Source organism: Alosa pseudoharengus, unplaced genomic scaffold, assembly GCF_046254945.1.
Source record: "Alosa pseudoharengus isolate Yale_2024_CS ecotype anadromous, Long Island Sound unplaced genomic scaffold, YU_APseudo_1.1 YU_APseudo_1.1_scf_8, whole genome shotgun sequence".
NCBI lineage: Eukaryota > Metazoa > Chordata > Actinopteri > Clupeiformes > Clupeidae > Alosa > Alosa pseudoharengus.
This window is the reverse complement of record NW_027468870.1, coordinates 31,148,539-31,160,218: the sequence shown is the minus strand read 5'-3', so window position 1 is coordinate 31,160,218 and position 11,680 is coordinate 31,148,539. Positions and strand designations below refer to the sequence as shown.

The following is an 11,680-nucleotide window of genomic DNA, read 5'->3' as shown; positions in this document are numbered from 1 at the left end:
CTGACCGAGGGCGGAAGAAACGAGGAACTGCGTTAGCCTTAACGTGAATAGTGGCCTTGGTGCCTTTCAGCGTGCCCAATTCTTCTTTAAGGCGAGACACTACAGGTGAATAGGGTAACATTTTTAACAAGCAGATATCACTATGAAACTTACCCAGTTGATTACTTACATTAATATGAGAAAAAAATGTATTACAAGTTTTCTGTAATTTAATGTTTACATATGCAAATTAGGCATTATCTAATTAAATATGCGCTAATTTGCATACATTTTAAAACAAGAAACCTGAGCATTGGATACAGCCAGGTTCAAAATTATGTTTTCATTGTGTTCAGATAATAGATGTTGAAAAATTGGCTGGATTTATGAATATCTACTTTAGTTATCCTGTAAATCAGAATATAATGTCAATAGCCCTAAAAAAATCGATAAAATGTCATGTAAGTCAGGCTAGGAATAATATATCAACAAACCCCTCTGTAAATATCTTCGAAATATAGTTAGGCATAAGTCTAGAAAGTTTGGTGTATGTAAGTGCTTCTGAAGTGGAGTTTCCTTGCTCAGAGTGGGAGAGGAAACTCGTTTTGAGAAAACAGCCTTGAAAGACAGCCAATGAGATTCCGTTCTCAGCCTAGACTCGTCTTTGAACTTTCGCGATTGGTTGCTGATACAAAGGAAGTGTCCATATATGGATCACATTGCGTGATACAGGAAAAACAGAGCTTTCCAACAGTACTACACACGATATGTTTTGGGTCAAAGTCGCGGGAGTGCATGCAAGGTTAGAATGCTAACTTTTGCTGAATTTAGGATAAATATACAGGCGCGAGTAGACACAATATAATGAAATAAACACCTAAATGTGTAAATCGGACTTTTTTGTTGTAGTAGTGTGATAGAATACATGCTAAGGTAACAGACTAGCTCAAAATCTCGAAATTGACCAGTGCATGAAAAAACAATGTTTTCACCTGCCGTGTCTCGCCTTAAACACGTTCTCATGTTCGCTTAACACTTGCTGTAGTGTTTTTGTCTCTGTTTTCATATGCTGTAAATCACAGGCTTTGCGGCTGTCTTTTATTTTTTTCCAATTTATTTTGATTTTCTCCAACCAGCTACGCCCTAGTAAGCTGGGGCCGTTTCCTTCAACCACCACAAGGGGCAGCGTGCAGCTTTGCTTCTTGTATTTAAAGGAACACACCACCCAAAATCAGTAGTAATATATGTTCTTACCTTAACTTTCACGAGTTGAGTCATACCTCTCCCGCGCCGGTAGGTGCACTCAAACGCTCTGTCGCGCGGCGCGAATGTGTTAGCATGTTGCTATGCTAGCGGGCTCTGCCATGGCCGTAGAGAGAGGAACATACCAGTAATCAAACACCTCCACGTTTTGCCTACTTAAATACAGTTGCACGAGTAGTTGATAAAAATGTGTACGTCACACAACATGAAACGTGGCGATTTTCCAAGCGAATAAACAGGAGAACTACAATGTGTGGCGCAATAGCACTTGGGAGTACTTCGACCTAGCGTGGTAATATTATTAACACCTAATTGTAGATCCTATCCACCACAGAGTTTAGAATCCATGCTGGATCGACCCTCAGCCTCTCCCTCCCCTCTGAGCGAGAGAGAGACACACTCACTAGAGATGCGCTGATGGGCTATTATTATGACTGCCGCGCAGCGACGCGACAGAGACTGAGTTTGCTGCTGATATTCTGGGGATAGGCTACAACATGGCCAATGTACGACTTTAGCCTTTTAATATATTTGCTGCATTAGATTAGTCTTTCTAGAACAGGCAAGGGCTTTCTAGCCTCACGTCAGCAGCGCTGCATCACCCATATAGCCTACATTAAAACAACCAACGGATGGTGGGCGGGCCGCGGGTGCGGTTTTGAAAATTGGTCAACAAACTTTGGTGCTGATGGATGGCTGATGGATGATAAGTTTTGCTATGCAGTTATGGTTGAAATAATAGCCCATCAGCGCATCTCTAGTGTGTGTGCCTCTCTCGCTCAGAGGGGAGGGAGAGGCTGAGGGTCGATCCAGCATGGATTCTAAACTCTGTGGTGGATAGGATCTACAATTAGGTGTTAATAATATTACCACGCTAGGTCAAAGTACTCCCAAGTGCTATTGCGGCACACATTGTAGTTCTCCTGTTTATTCGCTTGGAAAATCGCCACGTTTCATGTTGTGTGACGTACACATTTTTATCAACTACTCGTGCAACTGTATTTAAGTAGGCAAAACGTGGAGGTGTTTGATTACTGGTATGTTCCTCTCTCTACGGCCACGGCAGAGCCCGCTAGCATAGCAACATGCTAACACATTCGCGCCGCGCGACAGAGCGTTTGAGTGCACCTACCGGCGCAGGAGAGGTATGACTCAACTCGTGAAAGTTAAGGTAAGAATATATATTACTACTGATTTTGGGTGGCGTGTTCCTTTAAACCACTCATAAGAGCCCAGAAAATAATCCAAACCTCATTATTCCTGATGCATATGTGGTGTTGGATGTTGGCATACATATTTTGAATCATTATGTGATTTTGCCCTTCATTTTGGTTGATAAAATTCAAGATTTTGTTCAATTTTAGTTGTGCTGTGTGTACTGTATGAATTAAATGTAGTTCTATCTTGAAATGTTTTTTTTGTGTGTGAGTCCATTTTTGCAAAGTTATAGTGGGGTAACATAATTTGACAGTCAAAATATGTGACCTGTCCTGCTGAAGTTCACAGCAGTGATGGAAGCTGTTTGGTTAAACATGGGACAGTAAGAGGAGTCACCTGAGATGTTTTTTTGTGCATACACAGATGATAACAAACTTCATTTTTGAAAGCTGCAAAACATGATTTCCCTCCCCCCATTTATGTTTATGAATAGCCTATGACATTTTCACAATAACAACAGCAGAATTATCGTAAACATAATTTCTATTAAAGTCTGCATTTTCATCAACAAAATATATCTTTAAAAAAAAATGACATACATTCATAAAATCAACTCAACCACAAAAGCACTATCTGTCTTATCCATTTATAAAATATGTGATCGATCTGGCTGAAGTAGCCTAGCCTACTGCATGTTGAGTCCATCTGTTTAGACTACTAGTGATGAGAGCTACTTTCTCGCTATCATTTTCCGTTTTAACCGGTAGGTTGTTTGTTGATTAACTACAGACTATATAGCGTTTACTGTGCGTTTGAATTTCAGTAAATGGATCTGCTCCGTCCACTCACTCCACATGCATGCGCACAGAGAGAGAGAGAGTGCGAGAGAGAGTTGCAGTGTTCATGCTGTATATAAAAAACACAGAGTGCCCTACAATTTGGCGCAGTGACTGATGGTCACAAGTGAAAACAGAGCAATAGCTTGTAACAAGGGGACTTCCATCTTTGGGATTGTATGTAATATTTTCCACAAATGCCACAACAATGAAGAACCTCACTAAAGCTTATTACTGTTTTCCAGCACTGAACTCTTTATGCACAAAGGATACCAGGTCACCAATTGGATACTTCATAATGTATATATTATTTTTATCTGTATCTGTATCTGTATCTACGGTCTTCCTCAATCTCTTGGTGATCATTTCCATCTCTCACTCAGACGAACCTGTTCATCCTCTCTCTGGCTGTAGCAGATTAGTTGGCCAGTTCGTTATGCCTGTGGAGAGCATCACATTAATAGAAACATGTTGGTATCTGGGGGACACTTTCTTTTACATTTTTCCCTACATTACATTTGCAGTTGTTATTGTGTCTATGAACAACATAGTTTTGATATCCATTGATATTGTGGTTTGTGATCCTCTGCGGTATACTCTGAGCGTGACACACAGGAAAAGCGCCCTGTGTGTGTGTCTGATCTGGTGTGCTTCTCTGGCGTGTGCCCTCCTGATTTTACACGATCACATCCTTTATCCCGATCCACATAGAACATGCCATGGAGAGTGTCTACTTATTATTCACCTGCCATGGATTGTGTTTGATCTTCTTGTCTCATTTGCCATCACCTGTTCCATTGTGATAGGACTAAATGTGAAAATATTCTGCACAGCCAAACATCAGGCACAGGTGATGGCAGCTCTTTCAAAGCAAGAGTAAAGGCTGGTCATGCAAACAGAATGATTGAGAAATACAACAGTAAAGCTACAAAAACCATATGAATACTTGTTAGAGTTTATTTGCTCAGCTATATGCCGTATTATGCTAGCATCCCTTTTCAAGGAAGCTTTACATCTGCATCGCTTGTAGCAAATATTCTTCTATTCTATAAATCTAATTATGTGTAAAGGCAAGTAGGCTATGTATTTACTCACCTTCTGTGACTTTTTTCTAATTTGTGTAAACACACTCTCTTGATTACCCAACATTTCTCTACCTAAGACACATTAAAGGCTCATCTTATCTTTTTGGAAAACCTTTAATGAACAATATTTCTATTACAGCTAGTGGAATTGTAGCATCCGCCACATAAATAGCCATATTGTGATATTAGACAAGTCTTATTTATTGTTGTAAAGCGTAACAGATTTGTTAACTGTTTCTTCATATGGAATAGGCCTAACTCTCTCACTATAAAAGTTGCCTTCTCTTTATAATGTAGGCCTACTGTTTAAAAACCTGGCCAGGTAGTATTGAGCTCTTTAAAATCCGTTTTCTCTCTAACCATCTTCATAGTTCGCCGTGATTCCAGTACAACTCCTATGATTTCTGTCCGACTCTGGAAACAGACCAAAATCGTACAATGTAAGGCCGCCATTAAGTACGAAACAATGTCTGACCTGTCGCAAGTTCACCAAGCTACCGATCTCATTCCACAAGCCTAGAGCGCCCTCTCGCGGCTGTAGACGGTAATGTTTCATGTAGAATTCATGTCAATTCATACTGACTAACATTTTAAAAACATGTTAAATTATATATATTTTGATATATAAGTCACACCTGCAGGACCAGCCAAACTATGAAAAAAAGTCTGACGTATAGCACAGAAAATACGGTAATATTCGTGTTTCGAGTTGCAGTCGGATTGATTTAAATATTGGGCAGGAGTGTGTGATTCTGTGTGCGCATGTTTGCCAAACGCTTATTTCCTGAAAAAGTCTAGTGGGGCTACATACCCATTAAGTTTCATGTGCCCCGGTGTTTTGGTGTCATTGACCAACAATTCAGGAAGTTGGTATGATCTCCTATATACTACGAACTCCTATATTCTGTATCTCGAAACAAACCGGTTCGCAAGCAGGTAAAAGTGTGGCCTGAGGGAGCCTCTGATGCTCTTCAAGACTGCTTTGACACAACAGACTGGGAAATGTTTAAGCAGGCAGCCACTTACAACAATCAGACAGACATAGAGGAGTATACAGACACTGTAACCTCTTACATCACAAAGTGCATTGATGATGTGACCCACACAAAATACATCATCACTCGGGCTAACTGGAAGCCATGGCTGACAGGGGATGTCCTCAGGCTGCAGAGGGCCAGAGACAAAGCCTACAGAGCTGGGGATGAAGCTGGCATGAGAACAGCGAGAGCCAACCTGTCCCGTGGCATCAAGGAAGCAAAAAAGGAATACACTCACAAGATAACCACCCACTTCAAAGACAGCAGGAACGCACAAAGCCTATGGCAGGGCATTCAGGCCATCACGGACTACAAGCCCGCGCCACAGAGCTGTGAGAGCAACATCCCTCTGCTCAACAATCTGAACCGCTTCTTTGCTCGCTTTGAAGCACAAAACAGCACTTGCCCACAGAAGACCCCTCCCCCTCCACACGAGCAGCCCCTGTGCCTCTCTGCCGACAGCGTGAAGAGGACACTTGCTGCTATCAACACCCGTAAGGCAGCAGGCCCAGACAACATCCCAGGTCGGGCGCTGAAGGACTGCGCTGAGGAGCTTAAGGATGTCTTCACAGACATCTTTAACACTTCCCTGAAGCAAGCCATCGTCCCATCATGTTTCAAAGCTGCCACCATCATACCTGTGCCGAAGAAAACTGCTCCATCCTGCTTCAATGACTACCGCCCCGTGGCACTGACACCCATCATCATGAAGTGCTTTGAGCGGCTTGTCATGTCACACATCAAATCCATTCTCCCCCCCACCCTGGACCCCTTCCAGTTTGCATACCGAGCCAAACGGTCCACAGAGGATGCAATCTGCTCTGCCCTCCACCCAGCCCTAACCCACCTGGAAAAAAGAGACTCATATGTGAGATTGCCGTTTATAGACTTCAGTTCTGCATTCAACACCATAATACCACAACAACTCATCTGCAAACTTGACAAACTGGGACTCAGTACCTACCTCTGCAACTGGCTACTGGACTTCCTCTGTCAGAGGCCTCAAGTAGTACTTGTTGGCAACAATATCTCAAGCAGCATCACACTGAGCACGGGGGCCCCCCAAGGCTGCGTGCTCAGTCCGCTGCTCTTCACCCTGCTGACGCATGACTGCACTGCAACCTACAGCAACAACCACATAGTGAAATTTGCTGACGACACAACTCTGGTGGGTCTCATCACCAAGGGCGACGAGACTCAATACAGGTTGGAGGTCGACCTTCTGACCACGTGGTGCAGGGACAACAACCTCCTGCTGAACGTCACCAAGACCAAGGAGATTGTTGTTGACTTCCGGAGAGGTCACACCCAACACCTGCCACTGACCATCGACGGTGCTGTGGTGGAGAGAGTGAGCAGCACCAAATTCCTGGGGGTGCACATCAGTGAAGACCTCTCCTGGACCACCAACACTGCATCACTGGCGAAGAAAGCTCAGCGCCGCCTGTACTTACTGCGGAAACTCAGGCGAGCAAGTGCTCCACCAGCCATCATGACCACATTCTACCGAGGCACCATTGAGAGCATCCTCTCCAGCTGTATCGCTGTGTGGGGCGGAAGCTGCACTGAATACAACAGGAAAGCCCTGCAGCGCATAGTGAACACAGCTGGAAGGATTATTGGTGCTTCACTCCCCTCGAAATTGCAGAAATGCAAACCTCAACTTCTTGTCAAAGCAGATAGTGCAGTGGTCACAGGCAAGGGCTGGCACCCGGGAGACCGGGCTTCGATTCCCGTGTGATGCGTTTTGGCGGATTGAGTGTGCATGTGTACCAACGTCTCTGGGGAGAAGGCGCGCAATTTGAACAAGAAATCGGTTCTCAAACGGAAGTTTTGATTGCAACAATTAGCTAGTTTATGCACCAGGGTGTAAATAGCATGCAGTACTATAAACACCTGGGTACGAATAGCATCCACTTCTAACTGTACATTGATGCAAACAGCATACCTTATTCAGAGTGTATATTACACAGCTGAGCTATTCACACTCTGTTATGTAACAACAAAAAAAACATGTTGCTTGTTTTTAAAAAAAAAAAATATATTATTACATTGTGTGATCAATATGCCAGATTAAATGCACAGGGGTGCAAATAGCATACACTGATATTTGTACCAGACGAGGTACTAATAGAACACATTGCTGTGTGCACCGGGGTACGAATAGCATACATTGATATTTGTACCAGACGAGGTACTAATAGAACACATTGCTGTGTGCACCGGGGTACGAATAGCATACATTGATATTTGTACCAGACGGGGTACTAATAGAACACATTGCTGTCTGCACCGGGGTACGAATAGAATTCACTTCTTATTGCACCAGGGTACGAATAGCATTCACTGCTAATTGTACCAGGGGTGCAAATAGCCTTACCCTTATTTTTATCGTCGGGGGGGACAACATTTATCCCCTCTGCCCCTCATATTGATTAATGCTACTTCATATAGGCCTAAGTAAAGCGCTGCAACGTGAGAACAGTCTAGTAGGCTAGCCTACATAATAATCTGACATCAGAAACGCACCGTCACCGTCAGCACTGATGCTGCTGACACAGTGGCTGCGTGATAACTTAATTTGGCCTTGATCGTGCAGGACATTTCAGAATGTCGAGTGTGTAATCCATCATAAATGGCTAGGTTCAATGGAAAAGTTAGCTGGACAAATGAAAGAAAACGAGAAGGATTCAGTGAAGCATAATAATGGTTTAGAACCTCCAAAATTAGAAAACTGATGCAACTGAGATGGAGGACAACTGCACGTAGAGTACAACGTAGGCCTATTGTCCGAAGGAACTTACATTAAATGAGGAGATATTTGCTGAATGTCACAAAAAGTGTTACAGAAATTGCTTGGCATCGCTTATTCAATGGCTCTCTACCGAAACACCTGTAGTTTGCAGAGGACGAACGAGAAAGCAATCGTTTGATAAATCAGCCAGTAGTAGACAAATAACTTTTAGAAATAATCTGTACTGCAAAAACGAATGTTGGTGGGTATTTAAACTATAGCGGGTGTTTTAACAGCTGCAAGAAATAGAAGCTTCATGGTCTTTATGTTCTGGTTCGTAAATTATTTTCATAAAACTTCAAGTTACCCTATAACTTTACTCTCCAAACTCTTCACTGCACTGTAGGCAATTAACTGACAGTATGATAGGCTATTTATTTTCTGTAGGCTACAATAAACACATTTATTTTTTCAACTTTTGCAATATTAGCCTACGCACTTGGCTACTGAACGCAAATCAGCAGGAGAGAATACACGTAGCCTACGCAGCGTGTAGCGCAATGTGTAGGCTATTTGGTTACCAACTAACACTGTTAGCCAATTCACTAAAAGACTTCTGTGCCATAATATACAATATACAATACATACAATTTGTATGCTTGTCAAAACGTAGTCCTACCCTGCATTAGAGGAGCTGATCATCATACCAAGCACACTTGCTGTTTAAAGTCATACACCACGGTAAACTAAAACTAAAATGTTACAAAGGTGGCAAAAATAATATAGCCTAGGGTATTATTAGCCATGACATTACTAGGCTATGAATCGTTCGTTCATTTTTTTTTTTTTGGGGGGGGGGGGGTTACAAACTTATTCAAAATCATCCCCCCCTCTGGTTTTTACACAAATCGCACCCTGCTCACATGCAATACAAAACCTTACATATTAGTATTATTTGCACTATATCGACTAAAGTATTTGGCCATTGCACCCACAGGAACTTCAATGACATCCCATTATATGTTTGATCATTATGGGTGGGCCAGACTTTGTTATTAATAGATAACAATCCACATGAGGATGTGAAAAGTTGTTTTTCACAGCTGCCATTGTTTCACCAACATATAAATACAAGGTCAGTATCTGGAGTAATCCGTAGAAAAGTTGGGTGTGCTGCCAAGCTGGGACAATATTATCGTGAGGACAACCAGTCACAGTAATGGAAGACCCCTGGAGAGCTAATCGCTGTTATCCAGCCCTGAACTCTTCATGTACAAAGTTTGCCAGGCCAAAGGCACTATACATCATCATGTACATATTTTTGTCATCAATTTCTGTGTCTACCGTGTTTCTAAACTTGCTGGTGATCATCTCGATTTCTCACTTCAAGCAGCTTCACACTCCAACCAACCTGCTCATCCTCTCTCTTGCTGTGGCAGATTTATTTATCGGACTGACTGTCATGCCTGTGGAAGGGTCGCGTTTAATTGAAACATGCTGGTATTTTGGGGACATGCTGTGTAACATATTACCGTTCATTACTTTAGTGGCTGTTGCAGGATCTCTGTGGAGCCTTGTATTAGTTTCCATTGATCGTTTCATTGCCATCCGTGATCCTTTAAGGTACTCATTGAAGGTTACACACAACAAAGTAGTTATAATTGTTGTTCTTAGCTGGTGTTTTTGTCTACTTTATATGTTCTTCTTGCTTTATGACCACCTTACTGAAATGGAGCCTCACAGGACATGTCACGGAGAGTGTCTGCTCACAATCAGTTTCTCATGGACTGTTGCTGATGTTTTTGTGTCATTCATTGTGCCTTGTTCCACGGTTATAATTTTAAACATGAAAATATTCTGTACAGCTAAGTATCATACAAAGGTGATTAACTCTGTTACAGAAAGAGAAAGGGCTGGTAACAAGGACACAATAACAAGTAAGAAATCCAGCCGTAAAGCTGCAAAAACAATAGGGATACTCGTTACAGTTTATTTGCTCTGCTATATGCCATATAATTTAAGCATTTTTGTATACGGCACTGACTCATATTCTTATGTATGGACCTGTCTTGTATGGATTATGTATCTCAACTCCTGCATCAACCCAATAATATATGCTTTATTTTACTCATGGTTTAAAGTCTCAACCAAGCATATCATCACCCTTGCAATACTTCATCCAGGTTCCTCTTACTTCAATGTAAATTCTGATGTGAAATAGCTGAATTGACACAATTGTTTAACCCTTGTAAGGTGTTCATATTTTTGTTACTCAGCCATTTTCGAGGTTTTTTGTGAGAAAACGAGGAACAAGGAAGGAAAAAACAGAAACAAGATTTTTGATCATTATTGGTGCTTAATCAGGTGAAAGTGCTTGAAATGTAACAATTTTGTAACTTTGTGTGGGAATAGCAGGTGCAGAAAAAAACATTCCCGCACACAGACACTTAGACACGCACACATACAGATGCCCAGACACACACAAAGACACACACACACACACACACAGCAGGCCCAGTTAGGAGGAGGACACCGTTAAGGTACACAGCACCTACAATTATTACACTCGGGTCCAGTAGACCCGAACACCTCATATGTAATAGTTATGTGTAGGGGGCTGTACTGTGTGCAGTCATTGAAAATAAATATTTTTTTATGTTCTTCACAGAAAATAAGCCAAGGCCAATGAGTCTGAGTTAGAAGAAATAATAAATAGCATATGTTTTCTTTTAGCAAACATTGAAAACGGGTCCCAGAGACGCGAACACCTTACAAAGGTGAAATTACCAGCATTTGTTAAGATTGAAAGTGTATAAATCAGGGGTGCCCAAATTCTTCTCTATAAAGGGCCAAAAATTAACTTGGGAGGAGGGATGCAGGCCAAAAGTAAGCATTCATGTTATATCACTTCATATATTTTGTCAGTACGCTGTCAGCACACCCAGGGGCGCCTGCAGGAATTAATGCTATGGTACGCACACCCATCAAAAAAAAAACGTTCACGCGTGGACAGTATTTTTCCTTTAGGTTCGTGCATATAGCATAACAACATCCACATGCAATAATGCAACAACAACGTCTACAATTACCTATTCATTTGGGCAACTTTATACATCCCTATACAGGCTAAAGCTACCTTTAGTTGTGTTATAGCTACTGTAACGTCTGGCTTTAAACAGCTGTAATGCAGTCGTTCCGATAAGCACACCAATTGCTTAGCCAACCTTGTTCGTGCCCATCTTGAATAGCTCCTCTAGCTTTGCTGCCTCCATCCTTTCTGTTTTCGTTGTTTAAACTTGTGATATCTATGATGAGTATTGAGTTAGTGAATTAGCTGAACATTGTGTGCTGATAACCATATAGAAAGCCGAGTAAAAGAAAACAAGTAGCCTATGCGTGCCTGCGTGCGTAGCTCTCCTGCTCAAACATGTGTGCGCGTTAATTTTGATAAGTGTTCACTAACTTTACTTAATAGAAAATTGTAAATAGCCTGATGGCATGCAACTAATGGGATACTGTGCATAGTTGGAAAGGTATGGTAGGCCAATATGGATATACACACACAAGGTACATTTTGGGCCCGTCCCA

General features: G+C 41.9%; 1 protein-coding gene and 1 pseudogene across 1 annotated transcript; both read left to right on the top strand.

The window, feature by feature from the left end:
• Window positions 1-3,444: 3,444 nt before the first annotated feature.
• Window positions 3,445-4,304, top strand: LOC143112706 (trace amine-associated receptor 4-like; annotated as a pseudogene).
• Window positions 4,305-9,311: 5,007 nt separating this feature from the next.
• Window positions 9,312-10,313, top strand: LOC143112435 (trace amine-associated receptor 13c-like). The gene has a single exon (XM_076274704.1). It carries the CDS (start codon window positions 9,312-9,314, stop codon window positions 10,311-10,313), a length of 1,002 nt encoding a protein of 333 aa, XP_076130819.1.
• Window positions 10,314-11,680: the final 1,367 nt, after the last annotated feature.

Excerpts from the sequence above, each read along its gene's own strand:
- LOC143112435 (XM_076274704.1), top strand. The coding sequence starts at position 9,312 with ATGGAAGACCCCTGGAGAGCTAATCGCTGTTATCCAGCCCTGAACTCT.